The following is a 26,073-nucleotide window of genomic DNA, read 5'->3' as shown; positions in this document are numbered from 1 at the left end:
TAGCCGGCTCCACAAGCAAGAATGGCGGGGGAGCTAGAACGCTTGCGATGCCTTTTGGCAACTCTGGCACAACTCTGGGAAGTGGTGTCCCGAAATACAGAGAGGAGAGGATACGCCAGAGGCAAAGAAGGGACTGTTTGAAAAGACCCTACCCTTGGGTAGCAGTGGAGTCTAGAGTGCAACTTGCCAACTTTTGCTACTTCAGGCTGGGGGTTTTGTGTTGTATACGTGTGTTCAGGAGAGAGAAAGAGAATGAGTATGTGTTACTCCTGGCAGATTTTTTTTTTTTCTTTGTGCTTTCTTATCAAGATACGAACTTTGGTTCAAAACGTTATGGACTTCCCTGTTCCAGGCTTAATCTCTGTGAAAACGTGAGAGAAATTGAGATGAAATTATTATCTTTAAATGACGTATGGTGGTAGTGATGGCTGACAGAGAAAAAACATTTTTTGAACTACTGTGCTATATAGTTAAAGTAAAATTTTTTGAACTGCAAATTTAATTTGTCTTGTCTACTTATGACTGAAGTATATGTGTATATTTGTTTATTTGTTCCTTTTTTTTTTTTTGAGACGGAGTCTCGCTCTTTCGCCCAGGCTGGAGTGTGGTGGCGCCATCTCGGTTCACTGCAAGCTCCACCTCCCGGGTTCCCGCCATTCTCCTGCCTCAGCCTCCGGAGTAGCTGGGACTACAGGCGCCCGCCACCTCGCCCGGCTAGTTTTTTGTATTTTTAGTAGAGACGGGGTTTCACCGTGTTAGCCAGGATGGTCTCGATCTCCTGACCTCGTGATCCGCCCGTCTCGGCCTCCCAAAGTGCTGGGATTACAGGCTTGAGCCAACACGCCCGGCCGTATATTTTATATTTGTTCTTGAATAAAGTATCTGTTACTAGTATGTGGGAGAGTAAGTGATCACTTTTAATTGCATTTATTTAGCCATAGACCAATGACATAAAAAGAAAAAGATACAAGAATACAGATTTAGTAGCACAGTTTTTTTTAACTTCAGTCTTTGTTCAGCATTGAATATGTGATCATTTTATAATAATGCTGCTTTTTTGTTTTGCTTATAATAATAATTATTGTTACTATTATTAATTACCATTACTCTGAAAAAATTACAACTTACTGGCTTATAGTTTAAACTTTTGAAACAGGATACTGAGTCACACAGACTTCCTTTTCTAGAGATTAACGTTCAAGCTAAAAACTGAATTCAATCACATACAAAGTATGTGAGCGACATAAATATTTTAAAATCCATGAAATTGGACAAGATTTTAACCTTAGACATGATCACAGTAAAGTTTCTAATTAATATAATTCTAGATAAGTATCCAAGGTCATAACTGGATAAAGAAACTCCATTCTACTTTTTAATGGATTAAGTTACATTTGTGAAACATTGCTAGGTAAAAGTTATTTCCTGTTAAGAATTTTTTGTCTTAACTATTGTATGCTTTCTATTTGTGTAGACAAATTTTAATTTGAATGGGGAGCTTCTCTTTGACAATATTCTAGTGCATTCAGCTTGTTAGAAGCAATAGAAACAGAATGAAAGGTATTTATATTTTAAAAGTATACTTTATGTGGAGTTAAAATTTAAATTATGTCTAATAGATACCCATGCAACTTAAATGACCTACCGTTATGAATATACTTAAAAATATGTATATATCCTGTTTTTTAAAAAAATAATTTGGCATAACTAAATTTTGGCATGCAATTTTGGCTTTAAATGTGATAAATTATTATATATAACATATCCTTAACTATGGCGTATAGCACTTGCTTTACCAATGTAAACCACAATAAAAATATTATCTTCACCTTAGAAAATGTGATTTGTTCTAGTCTTCTTGTATCTTTGTATAGATATAATCAAGAGGTGAAAATAAAATTAATAAAATATTCAATAATCATAATAGATGAAATAGTAACATACTGAAATTTAGGATTATATAAATGTACCATTTTATACATACACACACACACACACACACACACACACACACACACACACCCAGCAGGACAATAGAACTTACTATATATACGTATAAAAAGATATTTATCTTTTAAAAATTCTGTCAATATTTGAAATGGACTAATGAGCAGGTGTGGATAAGACTGATAATATTAGCCTAGTTCTCCTGCTGAACTCTTAACTTATGAGAGTGGTTTTATCTATCTATTTCTGTCTTGGAGGCCCAGAGTACTATTGAAATCTACATAGAGAGCAAAGGAAATATAAACCTCTTGAAGTGATTTAAAATGTCAGCAAAGCTGGAGATAAATCATCACTTCTACATTGAATACATTGATATACATCTTATATATAATGATTTATACTATTAATAGTAAAAACATGAACCAGGACTTTATGAATAAAAAATTATTTTTGCTCAAAATATGCTTATAGTTTGTGTTTACTGGGGCAATTAATTAAAAATCATGCTAGTTCTGCAGATTTAGACATAAATCAGCTCATAATCTAGGAATGCTGAAAGATCATGTTTCTTACCTTTTTAAGAAACTAGATTATCAGGATTTGAAGAAGTTAAAAGGGAAAAAAAAGGCTTGATTTTGTTGATGTTTTAACTATTTACTTTAAGAATCAGTGAAGGTTGTTGATGTTATCATGTAAGAAATCATTCTTAGATGCTGAAAAGTTTGTCAAACACTATGCCTACAACAAAAGCAAAGAAAGCAAAATCAGGGAGAGCTAATATGTTGTTATCTGGACCTATGAAGATGGCTTTTTGTGGTGATAGTAAGAAAGCACAAGTCTCATGGTGCATTTTACTTGTAATCATGGAATTAAAGGCTTGGTTCCAGTCACCTCTGAAAAACTCTGCTGCCCTCTGCCCACAAATACAGGTTGAAACAGTGAAAATGTCTGCAACCCATGCATTTAATTAGGATCATCGTAACTACATTTCAGTCAAAGGGGTATTTTATTTTCGTGACTGCTCCATTTTCAAACTCACTATTTTCAAAAATCTTGATATGTGTTCCAGGACTTGAACAGAATTGCAAGACAGGGAAACATGGTAAATCACTGCTCTGAAGTATAAATGAGAGACAAAAACTAAGGGTGATGTTCCCATGAGAAAGATCATGCCAATTTTGTTCCAAAATCCCTTTAGCATCCAAATTAGAGAAGTTGTCTTTCATATACAATTTGTGTACAAATCCTCATTTGAGATATCCTTTGATACATACCTGAAACATGTCACACTGTGATGTACTCCAAAGGGGAGACATGCCTTGTGAATTAAGCATACCTGGGTGAGAACACCACAAGCCACATGCGTGTGTAACTCCAAAATATTATGATACAACACACATCTGTTCATAATCCTATTACTTCTTTACAAATTAATTTGATTAAAACTTCTTTATTGAAAAAAATGTGTCTGAAGTTATTGTCTTCATAATTAGATTGTATTCTAGAAGTGACTTTTTGATAAGTTAAATACCTTTCATAGAAAGAATCAAATGAATTCTCTGGGTTGATGTTTGAAATAGAAAGTAGGCATTACCTCCAATTTTGAGGTGAAGACTTAAGGACCCAGAGGTTGACTGACTAACTCAATACAACATGGTGGTAGAGAAAGGGATGAGATGGATTAGGTATGTATTTGCCATTGATCCATATTATATGCAAAACTAGATAAATGTCAGGAAAATAAGCATTATCTATTGAAGAGTGGCCTTCAGGAAAATCTTCAGTTGTGCCAAAAAAGGCAATGTTCTCTTTTTTTCATACCTTTGTTGTAATTATACGGGGGCATTTTCATGGAAAATCATAGTTGTCCGCATTACTCTCAGAGTTGTTTTAAGGAGATAGAGAAGGTTAATATGTTTAATATGATTGGCACTTGTGCCATTCTTTTGGGCTGAATATAATTGATGTGAGGCAAATTTGTTAATATCACTGGCAAGGTAAAATCACGGCATGACTGTGCTATTGCCCTAAGTGTGTTTGCAAAACTCAGCTGCACCCATTGTGTAGCAGGTACAGAGGGGGATGCTGGGAATCCTGAGATGAAGTTAATACCTTTCTTGCCTTCAAAACATAGGTGAAGAGAGGAAGCACATGAATAGATGGGTTTAATACAATATAGGAACTGTGATGAGAGATACTGGTTGTTTGCTTGTTTTATGTTTTTGAGAGCAAAAAAGAATGAAGCAGAAAAGGCTTCTTGATGGATATCATAGCTGAACTGTACAGTAAAAGATAAGTGATATAGGGGAGTAATACCCCAAAAGTAGAGGAGGATGGATAAGTTTGTAGACTGCCCTACAGGTTTCAGGTATAAATGTGACTATGCATAATACCGTTTTCCCACTATTTGGGAATACTGTATTCCCAAAAAATACAAGCATAGAAATGATCCTAATGAACAGATTTTATTCAACAGTTTAATCACGTTACTCAAGGACTAAGAGCCAAATTACTAGCTATAGTAGTAATCACTTTCCTCAAAATACCTCTTTAATTCATTCCCTCAGACTTTAAATAACACATACATGTAATAAAATGTATGGAAAAATATAGAGATACCAGCCAGATAAATGGCACTGGAGTAAACTTTATTTTGTAAATGCAGTCAGAGAGCTTGGGACTTATAACATAGAATAATTATTTTAGTTGTGATTACATTAACAGGAAATAGCAAAACAGTATTATTGAATCACAAGGAAATTACTGGTTGTGATTTATTATCAAAGTATTTTTCATCATGTTTCTCTGTTTGTTATACTGCTTTAGCTCCTACAGTCTGTATCTTCTTCTAACATACTACATTTCACCATTGCACTGAATACCAGCATTTTGCACTTATTTCTCAGCAGTGTGTGTTCAACTTAGCACTGGCCATTAAATTAACTCAAAGGAGTAGAATATGAGTCTGCTCTAAACCACTGAATATTTAGCATGTTTTTTGTAGTTGCACAGGTCAAACTCAGTTGATAAAAGCTTTTTAGTGAGAACTAATACATGTTTACTCAATCCTTACCCCTCCTCCCCTAAACTGAGAAGGTACCTGAGGACATAGTGATGATTACTTAAAGTGAAGAAATTCTGAATTAACATGTTGTTATTGATAAAATATTTATTAACTATTATTGTAGAAAAAAAGTCGAGTGACTGTTATACATGTTAATATGTTATACCTTTTTAAAATAGCATCCTATTACACTATGGCCCTAGGAAAGTTTGAAGATTTTTAAATCATTATATTTAAAAAATATATATCCATAGGTATGGACAATAATAAATTTATTAGTGTAGTCTCTAACTTTCATCCTAATTAATCATTTGAATAACAGGTGATTTAACAGTTTTGAGATATGAGTTATTAAAACTAGTATACCTGTTTGAAATGTTAATATTAGTGGAATAAATTAAACATTTGGATATTAATAAAATATAATTGTCCAGTATACATAATTTTGGATTAGGGAAGAATGTAGTTATGTGTTAGTCTTTTTAAATATTTTATAAATTATTAAGTTATATTCATAATAATATCAAGCATTTTTTTCATAATGATTAAACCTTTCTAAAACCTTTAAAATACAATTGACAAATATATGAAAGCTTATGTACCTTTTTCCTTTAATTTTAGTCATGATTTCATTGGAGAATTTACAACAAGCTATAGGGAACTTTCTAGAGGGCAGTCACAATTCAACGTATATGAGGTAAGAGCCATTTTATTTTACCATTGTTTTTCTCTAGAATAAATAAGTCTATGCTTTGAAAGTATGGATTCTGCAAAGCATAACTGCCAAAGGTTTACTAAGTATCAATGTATGTAAGAATCTTTGAAGTTGTTGAGCAGACATTTTTAGATTCAATAATAATACTTCTTCAAGTCACATTTAAATGTTTTTGTTTTTTAATTCTTGTGTATAAAGCATTTTACTTTTAAAAATATAGATATGAGTTTATTGTTTCTTAAGCTTCAGCCTTTATGTTTTGCCTTTTTATCAACCTCCTTTTCCATCCCTTCCTAATAAAGAAGAAGATTAGGCATTTTAGTTGTCAGTGTGGCATTATAAAATGAGCTGTGGTCTGCATATATATCTGAGCACCTTCACTACCGTTTAGGTGGAGACTGAAGGGAATGACAAGGTAATATGCAGGCATTAAAGAAATTCAGGTTGTTAAAACAGAGACATTGTAGTTATTTCTGCCTGAAACCACCGTGCCAGTTAATCACCAAATATGTGTTGAGCATATAGTATGTTCCAGCACTGTTGTTCCTTGAGCTATGGTATCTGTACATTTCCTATAACTTTAAAATTTAATATAGGTGGATACCAAAGGAGAATATCTCAGTATTTAATCAACAGTGGTAATACTTCCCTGCCAGGTTGATGCTAAAATTGGCCTCTGTTAAGTAGAGAGTGGAGAAATCTCCTTCTACCACTTTATTCCAGCCTTCCCTGAAACAATTTTATTAAGTAGTTTCTACATTTTATGTTCTATGTTTGGCGCTGGGGATACAAAGGTGAGTATAAATTTCAGTGTCTAATGGGAGAGGCAGATATAAAATATGTTTTGTATAGATTGATATGTGCTCTATATAGTAGTATACTTAGTGCTCTATGAGATTATTACAGAGGGGCCAAACTCAGCTCTCAAAAAAATTTCTCAGTCAGAGACAAAGATAAAGTAATACATTAGTCTATGTGGGTCTTTCAAGGAAATGATATTTAGGCTCTAAACAGGAAATAAGTCATGTAAGACTGCTCGTAATTATGTAAATACCTATTTTGTCTGCCTAACATCAAGGCTGAGGAAGAACACACGTGCACACTAGTTCTCCTTGTACTTAGGCATCATCTGCTGCTGGTCAGCATATAATACTCCAGCAATTAACCACTTTTAGTTTCTCTAGCTTTTATAGCATTTTCTCATCATTGGTTTCAGTCAGTCCCCAGACTCTCTTGTCCAATAAAGCTTGCTAAATGACAAGACTGGTGCCACATCTCATGAGATGACAAAGAAGCTTAATAATGTTTATGTGTTCTTAAATACCCTGTAAGGCCATGACTTCAAATATAAATGTTTTTTTATTATACATATTTTCAAAAGAAGACATCAGTCTGAAGAAAATCTAGGAGACCATTATGAATTATGTACAAGTAATTTTAGGAGTTCAGTGGACAATCTTTGGTCCAATACGTTACAAACTTTATTATCTATACTTGTGCAAGGGATTCAGGTTTATCAAGTAACCAAAAAATTTTTCAGCCATTAGTTCTTCAAATAATTATTTCTGCCACTTTCTCTTTCTCCTCTCTCTTTTTGGTACTACCATTCTACTTACCTTGTTATGCTTAATGGTGTCGCATGGCTCTCTTGGCCTCTGTTTTTTTCTTTTTTGTTGTTTTGGTTTTTGTCCTTTTTTTTTGTTTTGGAAACAAAATCTCAATTGACATATCTGTAAAATTACTGATTGAAGGGGTGGCCTGCCCCTCCACACCTATGGGCGTCTCTCATCAGGTGGAACGAGAGACTTGAGAAAAGAAATGAGGCACAGAGACAAAGTATAGAGAAAGAAAAAGTGGCCCCAGGGGACCAGCACCCAGCATACAGAGGACTCATGCTGGCACGGGTCTCTGAGTTCCCTCAGTATTTATTGATCATTATCTTTACCATTGAAAAGAAAAAGGGGAAGTGGCAGGACAATAGGGTCATAGTAGGGAAAAGGTCAGCAGAAAGACATATGAATAAAGATCTCTGTGACATGAATAAGTTTAAGGAAAAGTGCTGTGCCTTGATGTGCATATGCAAACATCTCCATAAACACTTTCAGTGCATAAAGAGCAGCATTGCTGCTAGCATGTCCCACCTCCAGCCCTAAGGCGGTTTTCTCATGTCTCAGTAAATAGAACCTACAATCGGGTTTTACACCAAGACATTCCATTGCCCAGGGATGGGCAAGAGACAGATGCCTTTCTCTATCTCAACTGCCAAGAGGCCTTCTTTCCTCTTTTACTAATCCTCCTCAGCACAGACCCTTTACGGGTGTTGACTGGGGGACAATCAGGTCTTTTCCTTCCCAGGAGGCCATATTTCAGACTATCACATGGGGAAAAACCTTGGACAATACCTAGCTTTCCTAGGCAGAGGTCCCTGCGACCTTCCGCATTGTATGTGTCCCTGGGTACTTGAGATTAAGAGAATGGTAATGACTTTTAACAAGCATACTGCCTTCAGGCACTTGTTTAACAAAGCACACCCTGCACAGCCCAAAATCCACTAAACCTTGAGTCACCACAGTACATGTCTCTGCAAAAACAGAGTTGGGGGTAGGGTTACAGATTAACAGCATCTCAAGGCAGAAGAATTTTTCTTAGTACAGAACAAAATGGAGTCTCTTATGTCTACTTCTTTCTACATAGACACAGTAACAGTCTGTTCTCTCTTTCTTTTCCCCACAACTGATTATTTATTCTGCCAGCTCAAATGTTCCGTCAAACTCTTCTGGTGAATTTTTCGTTTCAGTTGTACTTTACAAGTTGAGAATTCTTACTTGGTTCCTTTTTATATAATTTTGATCCATTTTTGATATTTTCTATTGGGTAAGGAATTGTTTCATACTTTAATCCTTCAGACTTGATTTCCTTCTTTCAATATATTTATAATAGCTGAGCTAAAGATTTTGTTTAATGAATCCCATATCTGCACGTCCCCAGGGAGAATTTCTGTCAACTTCTTTCTTCTATGAATAGAAAAGTATGGGCCATACTTTCCTGTTTCTTTGCATATCTTATTTTTGTTGTTGTTGAATGCTGGAATCTTTAAATAATATAATGCAGCACATTGGGAATCAGATTCTCTACCTTCTCCAAGGTTTGTGTTTTTTGCTCTTTGTTTAGTGATTTTCATGGACTAATTGTATAAAATTATTCTTTGTTGTGTGGGCTACTGAAGTCTTTGCTTGGTTAGCTCTGTGGACAGCAGATGTTTTGACAGAGATTTGTGTACATTTGGACATTCCTTATATGCTCCAACGAGGTAAAATCCTGCCTTAGCTTTCACTTGTTGTTTGAGCAGAGATTTGTGGTTGAACGGAGAAAACAATTCCCTAGATCTTTCCTGGGCATGTGTACACCCCTTCAAAGGGCATAGGCTTCTAGATTTCCAGCAATATACCAGAGATTTTAAAAGCCCCCTCTAAACATCTCATTCCCTCGATCTTCCTTTTTGGTTTTTGAGTTAGCCTCTTACTTGCCCCAGATTATATCATCACCTCCAGCAGATATGCTATTGTTAAACACCTGCCACTGTCTGCTTTCAACAAATGTCCTGGAGATAGGGCATGTCCCTCTGAGCAGGCTTTGAGTTAAGTCAGATAACCACAAGCCCAAGCCCTATGAATGGAGCTTTTCCAGAAAGCTTCCATATAAGTCAGTTAATGACAATTCTCTAGAAAAGACACTTTTTTTAAAGTTTTGTTTTTAATTGACACATATTAATTATAAATGTTAATGGTGTACAGTGTGGTGTTTCAGTACATATATACATTGTGTAATGATCAAATCAGGGTAATTATCATATTCGTTACCTCAAACACTTTTTGAAGAACTTCATATCCATTCCGTCCCCTCCAGTGGCTTTTAGACTGTTGGTTTACACAGCTACTGTAGTTGCTAGGCTGACGGTTTTCAATGCTACTACATACAGAGCTGGGAAAAGTAGATTTAGAGTAAAGCAAGTTAAAATGACACAGTGAGATTTACTCTTTTTCTTGAATGAGTGATCACTGATTGTTGCAAGCCTTTGATTAATTTCCAGATTCATGAAAAAATTTGATTTTGACAATTTTTGCTGGTGTTCTCATTGTCTTTATGGATGAGCAACTTTTCAGAGAGCCTTACTCCATCATTCTAAAGTAACTTCCCTAGTTCATTATTTAGTTTTAGAAGTGAGAAATGCTACTATGTTTATATATTATATAACTTTATTATTGTTATATCAGATGTGTTATTGGCGATTGAAATGGCCCTATATGATTAAATGAAAACATCTTTATGCAATTAAATTTAATTATGTAATTTAAAACCAAGTCATAAGGTAATTTTTCTATGATAATAGTATATTATGATGTGCTGACAGCAAAAAGACTCATATGAACTGAAAGATGCTTATGAAATTCTACTAAAAAGTTACTCCTAAAATTTAGGAAAAACCTCTTCTAAACCAAAGGCATAATGCCAGATGAATGATTTTTAGGTAGAAAAATACTGAAATACAGTTTTTCAAGAAAAATGTATTGCTGAACTTTTTATTTTCAAACTTTTGATTGAATTAATTTTATTCACTGATTTCCTATATATTGTTCAGAGTGCTGTGTTCCTCAAATTATCTGGAAGAATTGAGGAATTCTTCAAACCTTGAGATTAAACATTACCTTTCTCCTCCAAACAACCTGCTCCATATTTAATAGTATAACCATTGAACCATCTGAAAAATGTGTGATCTTGCCAATGATGCTCAATATCCTTACTGTTGCATGTTTTCCTGTAGAATGTGTTCAGTTAGGGCTTTCTGAAATACACAGTAAATAATACATGGAATGAATGAATGACCAATTTCTCCTTTAGATTTTCTACTTAAATCTGAAAAATGTACTTTATTCTGTTTTCTTAGTTTTTTTTTTAATTATTATTATTATTATTTTTTTTTGCGAGCCGTTTTCAATGGGGCTTCCTTATTTAATGATTCATTACTTCTTGCATAGAAAATTTAAAATAAGACCCTAACTGTTGCCTTCATTTTCTCACCTTACAACTCTATCCTGTAGACCAAGGGTCCCCAACCCTCAGAATGCAGACTAGTACAGGCCTGTGGACTTTTAGGAATTGGGCCACACAGCAGGGGGTGAGCGGAAAGCAAGGGAGCATTACCACCTGAGCTTTGCCTCCTGTGTTCTCCTTATAAGAATCTAATGCCTGATGATCTGAGGTAGAACAGTTATCATCCCGAAACCATCCTCCCCACCCCCATCCGTGGGAAAACTTTCTTCCATGAAACCAGTCCCTGGTGCCAAAAATGTTGGGGACTGCTGCTATAGACCTATTATATCATTCTCCTGTTTAAACATCAACTAAATAACATCCAAACTCCCTGGCCTAGGATTAAGGATCTCCTTAACATGGCCTCAGCTTATTTTTTCAGATTCACTTCTCATCTGGTTGTGTGGGTTCTCTGCCCCAGCCAACCTGGATCAGTTGCCTGTTTTTCTTTCTAGAATGGTGTATTTTTTTTTTTAATTGAAGCCCTAGTTTAAATTAATAAATTATGGTTCAAATAATACTTATTCATAAACTATTTCATCTTCTTTTCCCTGTCAAATGCTTTCTCCATATTTTGGATTGAGATGATTTGAAGAAGTCTCTCTTCAGGCAATTATGTATTACATTTATCCTATTAGATTGGCAGGTCTTATTTATCATAATATTCCCTATATCCCCTAATGTCTTATGAAGTATAGAAGTACAACCTTATTTACTCATGGATCAAATAGTCAAAAAGCCAATCTTGTGTCTACAAACCAGACCTTTACCAATTATTGTGTAGCATGGGTAACTGGTGGAAATTACCATCATTATAAAGAAATAGTTAAGTTAATAGATCCTTTAAATATTCACACATTGGATGATTTGCTATGTTAGTGTATTTAATTTTTAAAGTTATGTCACTTGAATATACTTTAACAACCCATCATTTTTCTATAAAGCAATAATTAGTTAGGACATTAGATGTTAAAAGCCTCTATCATATCCAGAACGTGACTATAGTTATGGGTAATCAATATGTACAGGTGAGAAGAATATTACAGACAAAACATTTTTTAAGATAGTCAGTATTAACTTTTGCAGGGAAGTTTTTGCTGAATGATCGTCCAAAGTCATACTGAAAGCATTTGTAAATGCATACATGCATAAGAAGTGAAGGCAGCAGGTTGAACTACACATTTGTAAAACTTCAATATAAAAATTCAGTATAAACCGTAACACATTTTAATTGTTTTATCTGCTTTTTAAGGTGGTGAATCCCAAAAAGAAAGGAAAAAAGAAAAAATATAGTAATTCTGGAACAGTAAGTCAAATTTTATGTTATTTATTAAAGATTAAAATAAATGAATAAGCATATATGTAGATGGCATCTTTAATCCTACTGGAAGCAATTAAACTGAGCTGTGTTCCACTCAGGGTTTTAATAAGTGAACACAATAGAAAAATCAGCTTCCCAGGGGACTGATTGTAATGAAGAATACCTTATAGAAGGTATTGACTTGGCTTCTTGCAGATAATCCTAGGGGCTGCAAGGCCTCTGAGAGACGCTGAAGTTTTGTTATGAACTCTTCGTTCAGTGGAATCCGAGTGTAATGAATCGGGCAGACATAAAAGACACAAGTGGTAGTAAGAAATACTATACTGTTTACAGGCTAAACTTAACAACTGTGACTCATTTAGTGGGATGTGTATGTGCTCATTCAAAAAAGTTGTCATTAAAATACAACTCTGTGGGAATGATGTACTAAATCAGTACAGAAGATGCAAAGATGTATCAAAAATTATAAAAAATCAGTGTCATCCTATTTTAAGAAAAAAATACTGCAGTTTTTTTTTTCTTAAGATTAACTTTTTTGGGGAGAAGCAAAATCTAAGTTTTCTCTCAGTTTTCTTTGAAAGATCTCTATAAAGCAAGACAGTTAAAATATTAGATGAGCTCATTACAAAACCATGACTGAAAACACACATTTCCTCTTGAAGGCTTTGTTCACTCATTTTGGTTTTTTGGTTTTAACCATTTTCCAACTCCTTTTCATCTTTCCTTTTATCTAAAATGGGAAGTAACACAATGTCCTTGTAGATAATTTTCATGCTGTTCTTCAACGGAAGTAAACTGGTCATAGAAAGACATTGGTTAATTTTTTTGGTCCCTTTCCTTCAGATAATTTTAAATGTAAGAACAATCAGTCCTAGCAGATGTTAATAAAAAATAATGTCTTTAGTGATTTTCAAAATGCAAAGAAATATGATTTTCTCTCTAATAGTTAGAAAAGTCTATTTGGGGTCACAAACAACTAGAAGGTAATTCTGTCTTTTTCTTTTTCAGGTAACTTTACTCTCTTTCTTGGTAGAAACAGAAGTTTCATTCCTTGACTACATTAAGGGAGGGTAAGTCATTTTCTGGAATTGTTTTGTTGCTTAGGCATTCCGTAAAATTTGTATAACAAGTGCTACCACGAGGTACCTGGCACCGAAATGATCACCTTTATTATATTTTGATGGCAAGCCTATTATAATTCTGTTTCAGATATAAAGTAAAAAATGTACATACCTAGAGCTGTTACTTTTGGGGCAAATTGTAACTTTTCTTTAACCAAGAGAAAATATTGTATGATTAATAGTTGTAAATAATGGCTATTATGTGCACTTTCATAGGATGTTTTTGTTTGCTTAACACATAGGACATTGTACATGCACTATTCATTATTTGTAATATAGGTGTAAAGCTTCAGGGCCTGATTTAAATATATATACTAGGTTAAGAATATTAAAGGAATGTGCCTTGTCATAAAATCAGAATGCAGAAATGGATGGTGTAGTCATTTATTCAGTCCTACAGCTCTCAGACAGGAATACATTTCAGGAAAAAAAATAGTTGTAACCATTTTTGAAACTTTTCAAAACCCAGACAGATCCTGTGTTGGTAATGTACTGTTAGTTCTTATACCCTCGTAAACAGGGAAGTATTTTCAGTTTTGCTTCTCATTTTAACCTATTTCTTCCTTTTCTTAACCTGACCAAGCATCCCCTGTATTAGTCTGTTCTCACACTGCTATAAAGAAACTACCCCAAACTGGGTAATTTATAAAGGAAAGAGGTTTAATTGACTCACAGTGCCGCATGTCTGGGGAGGCATCAGGAGACTTATAATCATGGCGGATGACCGGTGGTACAGGGGAAGCAAGGCATGTCTTACATGGGAGTAGGCGAGAGAGCGCATGTGAAGGAGGACCTGTCAGACACTTCTAAAACCATCAGATCTCATGTGAACTCACTCACTATCATGAGAACAGCATGGGGGAAACTGCCCCCATGATCCAATCACCTCCCACCAGATCCCTTTCTTGACACATGGGGATTGTGGGGATTACAATTTGAGATGAGATTTGGGTGGTGACGCAGAGTCAGACCATATCATCCCCAGAGATTTAAAACAAGCATTCATTGTCTTGCAGTATAAAATGTCTACATATTCTATTTTCCTTCACCTTGTATTTTCAATATGCAAAAGTGGAGCAAAGCAAATTTGAATGTGTTTAGTAACTTCATGATGAATATCACTCATATAAACCTCTTTCTAATTACGATTCAGCAACTGCCCCCCGCTCCATGAAGACTCACTGATAGAATGTCCTCAGGTTGAAAAAGGGGATGAAGGAATGGGGGTACCAAGGGAACAAAGATAGCTTCACAAAACCCTGAGAGCTTGCCTCTTGTTGCTCTTAGTTAAGGATACAAAGCAAACAAACAAACAAAGTACCTACTTAAATGAGTACTCTTTGCTATATGCAGGCATCCAAAATGCAAAGTGGCTGCACAGACTGAGAAGCAACAATGGTTGTTTCAATAAAGTACAAAGTAGAAGAAAAAGTTTGCCAACTCTTAGTATTCCAATGTCTGTGCCTATTTTTATTTTTAGAAGATAGAAAAATAGGATGTTGAATTTGTCATAAAAATATATTCCTGTAAAAAATCCTTAGTAGTAGTAGGTAATAGTGTTACAGGATCTTTGGGGTGTTGCTTTTTCTGGCGTGAAACCTCTGGCTGGCGGTGCCTTTTCCTGAGTTTGCTCAGGCCTGCTGGGCTCGTTCCATCCACTTGGCCTAGCAGGCTGCACTTTTCTCACACTACCAGCCTGGGTCTCATGCCTGCCAAGGGTGTATCAGGCATGGAGTGGCGAGGGGTGTGTGAGCATGGGATCCAGCCACTGTGCAGTCTGACATGCTGGCTGCTGCAGCAGGGCGGGCACCTACGGGTGCTGGCACAGGTGCCAGCTCTCTGTGAGGCTGTGGCTGGACCAGACGCACCACAAGCAGCTTCCCTGGTGGTACCTGGAAAGCTTGAAGATGGTAGGCACTGCAGGACCCCAAAAAGGAAGTCACAGCCTTGGCTGAGGGAGCTCCCAGGTCTGGGATCCCCCAGGGGCCACAGCTATTCTATCCTTCTCTATGCCTGCAACATGGTGAGCAGTGGGTATGTTTCAACGCTGTTTGTGTTGTAGTTCATTTAGCTCCGCTGTTTGGCAGGTCCTACGTTCTTCTCTTGCGACCAGGAAGAATGAGATATGCAGAGAAGTGAAGGGTGAGCCGAGATGAAGAGGAGTTTTATTGAGCAATAGAACAGCTCACAGGAGACCCACAGGGGGTAGCTCCTTTTCGCAGCCAGGCCATTCCTACTATTTAGCTCCTAGCAGAGCTAGGACCCTGGAGTGGGAAGCTCCTCTCTTCAGGCAGGTTGTCCTATCATCTGCCCAGCTCTCAATGGATAGGAGGCCTTGGAATGGGTTGCTCTTCTCTGCAGGCAGGCCCTCTCATCTCCCCAGCTCCGAGCAGAGAGAAGGCCCTAGAGTGGGTTGCTCCCTTCTGCAGCTGACAGTCCTGATGTACCTGCAGGTCTCTGAAGTGCTCAGCAGAAAGGAGGCCCTAGAGCAGGTAGCATCCATCCCCTCGGCCCAGGAATCTGTCTGTCTCCTGCTGCTGCTCTTCTTGGCACCTGGGCTCAGCCCTGACTTTGCTCCAAGATTAGAGCGGAAGCGAACAGCAGGGAGAAGCCAGGCAGTGGGAGGAGGCACTTCTCAGCCCGTGAGGGAGGGCAGGGGCCCTTCCTGGGTCCCCAAGGGTACAGGGATGCCTGAGTTTGCAGCTGCGGTTTGGGCAACTGCAGCTGTGTGGGGAAATGGGAGGGGGCGGCTCCTGCCTGCTTCATGGAGCAGAAGTGGCCTGGGAGTCCCGGGTCTGTAGCCATGGCTTGGACGGCTACAGTTTCCCCACTGGTGCTCCTGCCCCTACTCACAGAAGGTGGAGATCCCACTTGTCCCCAGCTGCCGCACGCTCCCTGGAGCATGCAGCCCTGGCTACACCTCCTTGCTGCAGCCAGCATACTGGCAGCATAAGGCTGCCTTAAGCAGCTGCTGCCATCAATAGTTGATAAAGAAATGAGGTAAGTAAATGGACATCCCTTAGCACCTTCTTTACAACTTAAAAAAATATTACTTGATATATCTGGTTATATTTTATATATAGAAATACTGATTTGTGGTATTGAAATGTTATAAATTTCTTTCAGTTTTTGTCTTGTTTTCTTTATTTTGCTTTGTGATCATGTGAAGAGTATGTATGTGTATATGTATATATAACAGATATCCAGTACGTTTGGTCAGCAGTGCAAATCTAGCAATATTTGGGTGTGAGTCTATCAGTATAAAACATTTCAGAATCTGGTACCAATAAATCACTTTTACTGTTTGTTCTCAAACTCCTGTTGAAAATTCTTAGGGCTAATCAGAGCAAATGGGTTTCTACAGTACCTAGAGCAATGGCAGTCTTTATCACGCTGTCATATTTTTCTGTTGCTTACAAACCTTAGGATTCTTTTTCTTAGCTACACGCTTCCTACTTACAGCACTGCCTGTGCAGGAAGAAATGCTAGTTATTCTGTAAGTGGAGCCCCAACTTACGGGGTACAGTTTGCTCCCATCCTGGCTTCTTGAGGCTTTTACAAGAACCAAGTTCTGATTTACAAATGGGGCCTGGGGAAATATAGTTTAAGTTTCACTACATAATTAATCTAACTAGACCTAAGATAATTTCTATAAAACTGTGTTATTTGAAAAGGACATGAAAAAATATTATTTGCATAGATTCCATTGTTTTTATACAAACACATATTATAAATGTATGTAATATCCTTAAAATGTATTACAGTTATACATTTAACTATTATTCACTATAATATATAATGTTTATAAGTAAAATACAGAGGTATTAACTTATTCTTTTGGATAGTGAAATCCAAATCAACAAGCAATAATAATCATCGTATTATGTATCTTTAAATGTATTTATATATCTTTGCCCTGAAGGACTTCTTAAAAGCAATTGGCACAATTTCTTTCCTCTTTTTTTTTTTTTTTTTTTCCCGAGACAGTCTTAACTCTGTCACCCAGGCTGGCAACACTGCAACCTCTGCTTCCTGGATTCCAGCAGTCCTCGTGCGTCAGCCTCCCGAGTAGCTAGCTGGGATTACAGACTTGTGCCACCACGCCCAACTAAGTTTTGCATTTTTAGTAGAGAGGGGTTTCGTTATGTTGGCCATGCTGGTCTTGAACTCCTGGCCTCAAGTGATCTGCCCTCCTCAGCCTCCCAAAGTGCTGGAATTATAGGCATGAGCCACCACACCCAGCCAAATTGGGCACAAATATAAAATTTGACTTTTATGGTAAAGAGATCTAGCTTGGTCATGACACCCTTGTGTTATACAGTGACAGGCAAATCATTTAAAATATCTACACTTTAATTTCCTGTAGTTCACATGAATTGGATATTCTGAAGTTCGTTTGTAAAAGGATATAATTCAATTCTATCTTCCAGCTCTTCCATGACCTTAATGACATCTTATTTATTTTTTCTTCACTCTGAAATCATTGTTTGCATTTTGACAGAAGGCTTACTCTAACCTATCGACTTACTCTCGGGTGTAATTTGTGTATGATAATAGCTAACATCTGCTATTACTATTTTTTATAATCATGGGATCACACTATGTACAATACACTGCATTGTATGTTTTGATTATTAAATGTATTGTGTGTATATGCTAGTATGTCATTACTACCTTTTTGTAAACAGTTTTCCATTATATGATTGTACATCGTTTAATTTAAAAATTTCCTGTTAATACATGCTTTAGTGACATACATATTTTATTATAAACAAAGCTGCAACATATATACATGGTACTTGGCATTTTATGCACTTCATTAGTGCACTTGTGTATAGATATGCTAGCATATCTGTAGAGTTCCTTCCTAGAAATAATGTTATTGAATTTAATGATATATGTATTTCACAATTTGTTAGATATTTCTAAATCGTATTGCTAAAAGACTCTAAGAATTTATACTCCCCAAATCTATGCAGGATGTTTACCATATCCTTACCTTTTCTGAATAGCGCCCCTCCTTTTTCATTTTCATTAATTTAATAGATATAAGTCCTTGTCAGTTTTCATCTGTAAAACCTTTTTATCAGCTATTTTCATGTTTTCTGTAAAAGCTCATGTCAAACCAGCTGTGTCTTTGGAAACAGACCTTTAAGAATTTTTTGTCTTCTGCTCCTTCTTCCCCCACTTCCACCATAAAGGACTGTGTATTTTCAAAGGAAGAAAAAACACAGAAAGATAGCTTGGAGCTACATTCCTTAGAGCTACATTCCTTTTTTAACAAGTCAGCTAAACATCTGCACCTTGGTCTTTGATCCCGCTCCTCTTCAGCATGCCTCAGGGGAGACTCTTCTTAAGTTAGCTCATCTGGCCTTTGTGCCCTCTGATGACATTGCAAAAGAATAAACAAACACTTTGGGCTATCATCAACTAAACCACCCAAATTAATATTTTGGAGGGCATATTTATTAGTACATTTGAAGATCTGTGGAATTATCAAGGTTAGCTTTTTTTAAAAAAAGATGCCCTTCCATAATACATAATAAGTGTGATATATCAAGGTAATTGGAACAAATTGCTGAATTTAATTTGTTTTTTATAATGAATCATAGTAATTCCTCACTTTTAACTTAAAATACCAAGATAAGAGCACTGATTACTGCATTTGTGGATGGTTTTGTTGCTAACTTAAGGTGGCATCATCAATTCAGGGACCTTTTTTTTTTCTGGCTTCAAGGCTTATTTCTTTATAATTTTGGGGGGGTACAGGTGGATTTTGGTTATATGGTTAAGTTCTTTAGTGGTGATTTTTGAGATTTTAGTGCACCCAATACGTAGTCTGTAATCCCTCACCTCCCTCCCAACATTCACCCCTCAAATCCCCAAAGTCCATTGTATCACTCTTATGCCTTTGCGTTCTCATAGCTTGGCTTCTGCATATAAGTGAGAACATAGGATAGTTGGTTTTCCATTCCTGAGTTACTTTACTTAGAATGATGATCTCCACCTGCACCCAATTTGCTGCAAAATACATTATTTTGTTCCTTTTAATAACTAAGTAGTATTCCATGGTGTGTGTGTGTATATATATATATATATATATATATCACACTTTCTTTGTTTACTTGTTGGTCGATGGGCACATAGGTTGGTTCCATATATTTGTAATTGCAAATTGTGCTGCTATCAACATGTATGTGCAAGTGTTTTTTTCATATAATGACTTCTTTTCTTCTTTGTAGATACCCAGTAGTGGGATTGCTGAATGAAATGGTGGTTCTACTTTTAGTTCTTTAAGGAATCTCTGTACTGTTTTCCATAGTGGTTGTACTAATTTGCTTTCCCACCAGCAGTACAAAAGTGTTCCCTTTTCACCACATCCATGCTAACATCTATTGTTTTTTGACTTTTTAATTATGACTATTCTTGCTAGAATACGGTGGTATCTCATTGTGGTTTTAATTTGCATTTCTCTGATAATTAGTGATGTTGAGCATTTTTTCATACATTTGTTGACTGTTTGGATATCTTCTTTTGAGAACAGTCTATTCATGTCCTTTCCTCATTTTTTGATGGGGTCATTGTTTTTTTCTTGCTGATTGGTTTGCATTCCTCATAGATTCTGGACACTAGTCCTTTGTCAGATTTCATCATTTGCATATATTTTCTCCCACTGGGTGGGTTGTCTGTTTACTCTGCTGATTATTTCTTTGGCAGTACAGAAGCTTTTTGTTTAATTAGGTCTGATTTGTTTACTTTTGTTTTTGTTGCATTTGGTTTTGGGTTCTTAGTTATGAATTCTTTGCCTAAGCCAATGTCCAGAGAGTTTTTCTGATGTTATCTTCTAGAATTCTTACGGTTCAGGTCTTTAATTTAAGTCTTTGATCCATCTTGAGTTGATTTTTGTATTAGGTGAGAAATGGAGATTCAGTTCCATTCTTCTACATGTGGCTTGCCAATTTTCCCAGTATCATTTATTTAATAGGGTGTTCTTTTCCCAGTTTTTATTTTTGTGTACTTTGTTGAAGATCAGTTAGTTGGATCTGACTTTACACCTGGGTTCTCTATTCTAGTCCTTGATCTATGTGCCTACTTTTTACCAGTACCATACTGTTTTAGTAACTATAGCCTCATAGTATAATTTGAAGTCAGGTGATGTGATGCCTTCAGATTTGTTCTTTCTGCTTAGTGTTTATTTAACTATGTGAGTGAGTTCTTTGGTTCCATATGATTTTTAGGATTGTTTTAACTCATTCTGTCAAGAATGATGCTGGTATTGAAGGGAATTGCATTTGAGTCTGTAGATTGCTTTGGGCAGTATGGTCATTTCACAATAGTGATTCCTTCCATCCATGAGCATGGGATGTGTTTCCATTTATTTGTGTCATCTATTATTTCTTTCAGCAGTGTTTTGTAGTTTTTTTTGTAGAGATCCTTTACTTCCTTGCTTAAGTATATTCCTAGGTATTTTATTTTATTTCTTTTTTGCAGCTGTTGTAAAAGGGATTGAGTTCTTGATTTGATTCTCAGTTTGTCATTGTTGGTGTATAGCAGTGCTACTGAGTTGTATACATTGATTTTGTAACCCGAGACTTTACTGAATTCATTTATCAGATCTAGGAGCTTTGTAGATGAGTTTTTAGGGATTTCTAGAGATGCAGTCATATCAGTGGCAAACAGCAACAGTTTGACTTCCTCTTTTCCAATTTGGATGCACTTTATTTCTTTCTTTTGTCTGATTGCGCTGGGTAGGACTTCTAATACTATGTTGAATAGAAGTGGTGAAAGTGGGCATTATTATCTTGATCCAGTTCTCAGGGGGATGCTTTCAACTTTTCCCTATTCAGTATGGTTTTGGCTGTGGGCTTGTCATATACGACTTTTATTACTTTGAGGTAAGTCCTTGGCATGCTTATTTTGTTGAGGGATTTTTATCATAAAGGAATGCTGGATTTCATTAAATGCCTTTTCTGCATCTATTGAGATGATCATATGTTTTTATAAATTCTGTTTATGTGATGTATCACACTTATTGACTTATGTATGTTAAACTATCCTTGCATCAATTTAGGGGCCTAATTACCATAACCTTTCCACTGTCAGGTTATGCTCATGTTGAATCTGAATTGACAAGCAAAATTTGAAGTCATCAAAAGGGTGAAACATTATGATGTAAGATATCATTAACAACAATTATATTGATTTTATAGCTAGCTCTGATTAATCCAAATACTTAGTTGAGTTTTCCTGAATTTATTTTGTCCTCTACATTAATTTTATACAATATTTCTCTTAGACCAGATGCAAGGGAGCATGGGGATACAGAAAGAGTGTGAAACAGGCAGCTGTTGTGAACTGTTTAGCAATTGTGCTGAGAGTCAAACATTGCAATTAAACTCACAGAAAGAACTTAATGAATTACAGTTTAAAATTTTATCTCTTCTTGTTTCTTCTCACAAAAAAATAATGGAATCGAAAATTATAAAAATGTTAAGTTGGTTTTTTACTCATGAATCCAATTAGAAATTATGCAGAGTTAAGAAAAAACACATTTAACTACTAAACAAAATTGTTTTCATAGCCTTTTAATATCTTTTCCTTCAAAGGAACTTCTTTTTAGGCCTGGTTCTTAGTATTCAATATTATACACTTCCATTAGTTTAGTTATTATTGATGTAGGTATTTACATGAAAATACAAGCTTGATTGTTTGTGAAACCAGGTGGTTAGTTTGTTACTTTTCATTCATTGTCTCAATCCCTAAAATAGTGTGTTTAGCTGCAGTAGACAGATTTATGGATTCAGGTACACAGTGAGCGGATGAGAGAGATGCATTCTAAATCAACCAAAATCCAATTTTTATTCAAATATTCTCTGAAATACAAATCTAATTTTTAGATTTTTTTTTTATAAGCAGTGCCATGTTTTTTTCTGGAGTATGAGATACATTCTATGATTTGAAATAGTAAAAAGTTTTATTTTCTAAACAGAAGAATAATATTCATGAAGGGGCTTTGTTATAACATAATAAACACTGATGGTCTCTTCTGGATTATTGACCTTGGTGTCGTCATTTTTAATCATACTCTGTACTTTTATCCTGTAGTTATTTTATTCCTCTTTATTTATTAAAAATAGTTTTAGATACTAAAATTTGAATACAATTGTCTACCTAAAATGTTTATTTAGTAATCTCTAACCTTTGACATTGAATACTTCAATTATCATTAATAAGGACAATGTCAGATTCCTTTCAAATTACATACTGTTAAGAAATCTAAGATAATTTCTTAGGTAGCATCATTATTATTTCAGTTATTATTATTTGTGAAATGGGTATATTCACTTTTACAGACTTGTAGAATACATACTTCCATATTCTCAGCAGCTCACACTAAGTATCTGAAGACAGAATCATAAATTTCAATTTGCTTCTTTTGCCTTTTAGTCCTCTATGTCTCTCAAGTGTTATGACACTTCACTTCCCCATCACCTTAACTCAGAAACAAATATCTACAAAGTTTCCCACATCTCTTTGATTGGCAGATGAAGGGGGAAAACAGATCACAAACTTCGTTGCACACTGAGTCCCTGCTAAGCCACTAGAATTTCATGTCAACATGAAATCTTGGTCTATGCTTTTATCAGAAAATTGAGTGTGTTAGAAACTTGGAGGTCTACAGACTGTCATTTTTTTCCTTTGAAGAAAGGCCAAACTCTAATCCAGCCAGTCCAGGTGAGCTTATACTAATTTTCCTGGGTATCATTTTAATTGTTTATTTGTATGATTTGTTTGTTCAAAGAGACGTAGTTTTAAAATATTTCTGTAGGTCTGAACACAGAGTGGCCATTGAGTAAGTACGGACTAATTAACCATTTGGAGCATGATTTTCTACCCTTTTTTTCTTCCAAATTTCTTAGCAAAATTAAAACATAATGAAAAAATATAACTTTAAATACAGAGTGTGACAAACTGGAATACAAACCCTCACATCTGTCTCTCTCAGACCTTATCAATTTGCGATCTTACTCTCTCCACGAGTCATACAGCAATGATCAGATAAAACAGATGGACCAGGCTTTCTGGAATAAGAAAACATGCTTTTGTATTGCCTCTACTAGAATTTGTCTCAGCTGAACTCTATATCTTCATTGTAGTTACTTGGAGGAAAGGCAAAATCAAGATTAAAAGCACAAACTGCTTGTTTTTTTCATATCTTAAGAGAAAGGGAGTATGAGAGAAGGTAATAGGAAAGAGAGTAAGTGGACAGGAACTTCTAGGAAAGAAATTCAGTAAGGAATAAATGTTTGGGAAAAAGCCCAATTGCAAAGAAGTGGTTGCAGATAATTGAGGCATTGTATAGTAGTGGCAAAGAATTTGGGTTCTGGCCAGATCCTGGATCTGCCTCTTGCTAGCATAACCTGTTTTCATTTCTGTGAAACAGGAATATAAATAACAATGCCTATTTCATAGAATGGCTGTGAGGGTTAACTAAATTTCATATAGTTAACACTAAATACTAGCTATTAATTTTATGAAAAATCTCAAAGTTCTAATATGTCTAAGCTCATCATATTGTTGTAGTAATTGCCCTAGTTATGAGAGACATGAAGAAAAAAGTATGTATTCAAATTTACAAAGCCAATGAAAATCACTTTCTTACAGTTCATTTCTGTTTGAGGATAACCCCAGGATACTTCTTTCAGTCCAGACAGCCCTGTTCACTCCAACCCAAACTCAACCCTAAATCTAAATCTTGTTTGAAAAATTTTTTAAAAGCACTATCTACCTATCATAAGCTAATCTTAAAGACTAAAGTGGGCTTCTTGATACTACTTATTGTAGAGGCTAGTTGAATATCAGTAAGTTCCTTCATCAACAGGCCCTATACAGATTTTTTTTTTTTTTTTTTTTTTTTTTTTTTTTTACTTAAAAATACTTGAACAATTGAAATAATTCTGTAAAACATTTAACTTAGTTTTATAAAATTGGTGGCAGGCTGGGCATGATGGCTCACACCTGTAATCCCAGCACTTTGAGAGGCTGAGGCAGGTGAATCTCTTGAGCCCGGGAGTGTGAGACCAGCCTGGGCAATATAATGTGCCCGCATCTCCATAAAAATTAAAAAATATAATAGTTGGGTGTGGTGGCACATGTGTGTTCTCCCAGCTACTCAGTGGGCTAAGGTGCAGGGATTGTTAAACCCAAGAGGTTGAGGCTGCTGTGAGCCATGATGATGCTACTGACGTGCAGTCAGCCTGGCAACAGAACGAGACCTCTTCTTAAAAAAAAAAAAAAAAAAGTGTCATTGCATTGGATATGTTGCTTCAGGGAGCACATTTTGCCAGAACATGCAACACTATAAAGTTTTTTTTTTCCATTAATCCAATTTCTTATTCAAAAATGAAATATACATGTCTAGGATTTTTATAATGCTTTTTGTTGTGGCACTCAAGTACTTTCATTTATCAAATTAGTGGAAAGCTAAACCCTGCGGTGCTGAGTAGGGTTAAATCTAATAAAAACAAAGCCATTCTGCCGTCTATAAATATTTTCACATGGAACATTATCATATCGAAACTGAACTCATCTAAAGTAAGATCTAGAAAACAAACTTTTAGGAATATTAAGAAGACTGTCATAAACATTGATTTGGTTAAGGTTTGATTCTCATTTTTGTACATTTAAAATGTATACTTGGGCTGGGCACAGTGGGTCACGCCTGTAATCCCAGCACTTTGAGAGGCCGAGGTGGGCGGATCACCTGAGGTCGGGAGTTTGAGACCAGCCTGACTAACATGGAGAAACCCCGTCTCTACTAAAAATACAAAAATTCACCAGGCGTGGTGGTGCATGCCTGTAATCCCAGCTACTTGGGAGACTGAGGCAGGAGAATCGCTTGAACCCGGGAGGCAGAGGTCACAGTGAGCCAAGATCGTGCCATTGCACTCCAGCCTGGGCAACAAGAGCAAAACTCCATCTGGAAAAAAAAAATGTATACTTGGAAAGCATAGAGATGTCTAGTTACATACTTTATGATTGTGATTTCGTTGCCAGTTTATGTTATGCTTCAGATAAGTTTTTTCAGAGTCCTCCATTTCAAAGTCAAAGGAAACTCTTCAGGTATGTCTCATCATCAGGGCTAGCACTAATCTTGCCAAATATTGACACTCTGTTGGTATTGGGCAGTTTCATAGCTACGTTGCTTGGTTACAGTGTGCACTTTTAGCCACACACAGTGAAAACTGAAAGAACTGAGTGATGCAACAGCAATGAATTTTTGTAAAACTATTATTAATACTAGAAAAACAACTTTACATCTTTCCCTCCTGATGATGTGCTAATAATTTCCTCTTTAAACATATAACTTTTCTTTGAAACTTAGAAACTTTTGTAGGAACAAAATTTTATCATCTACGTCTGTGAAATTATTCTTTTGTAAACAACACACTTTGCTATTTCTAAAATAGTTTCATAGTTGAGGGCAATTAAAAGGTTGGGGGCTGGGAGCAGGAGAAACAGAAATACATAAAAACAGTAGCTCACCAAAGGCAGGAGGTAGTAGGGTGGGAAAAAGTTTGTCACTGACATTGCTTAGAATTGCTAGTGTATGGTGATATTAAAATGTAGTTTGCATATGCACAAGATATATTACTATATTTAAGTTCTGTACAGACAGTGTACTCCTCTACTGCCTGTACTGGTTGGAGCTTCATTGCCCCACCCTTGATACATCACTAACCCACATTACAGGAAGGACTAATGAAAGATAAATTTATGTTAATATAAAGAAGGAACTCTCTTCTGACCCAAC

General features: G+C 35.9%; 1 protein-coding gene across 5 annotated transcripts in view; it reads left to right on the top strand.

Annotated features, from left to right (window-relative positions):
• Positions 1-26,073, top strand: part of CPNE8 (copine 8) — a 239,321-nt gene that overhangs the window by 153,914 nt on the left and 59,334 nt on the right. For all 5 annotated transcript variants that reach the window (XM_077953184.1, XM_077953185.1, XM_077953182.1 and 2 more), the window contains 3 exons: positions 5,633-5,708; positions 12,070-12,123; positions 13,147-13,208. In XM_077953184.1, coding sequence (XP_077809310.1) covers positions 5,633-5,708; positions 12,070-12,123; positions 13,147-13,208 — 192 coding nt within the window. The remainder of the gene's footprint in view (positions 1-5,632; positions 5,709-12,069; positions 12,124-13,146; positions 13,209-26,073) is intronic.

This window comes from Macaca mulatta, chromosome 11 (assembly GCF_049350105.2).
Source record: "Macaca mulatta isolate MMU2019108-1 chromosome 11, T2T-MMU8v2.0, whole genome shotgun sequence".
In the NCBI taxonomy this organism is placed as follows: Eukaryota; Metazoa; Chordata; class Mammalia; order Primates; family Cercopithecidae; genus Macaca; species Macaca mulatta.
This window is presented reverse-complemented; position numbering and strand designations above follow the sequence as displayed.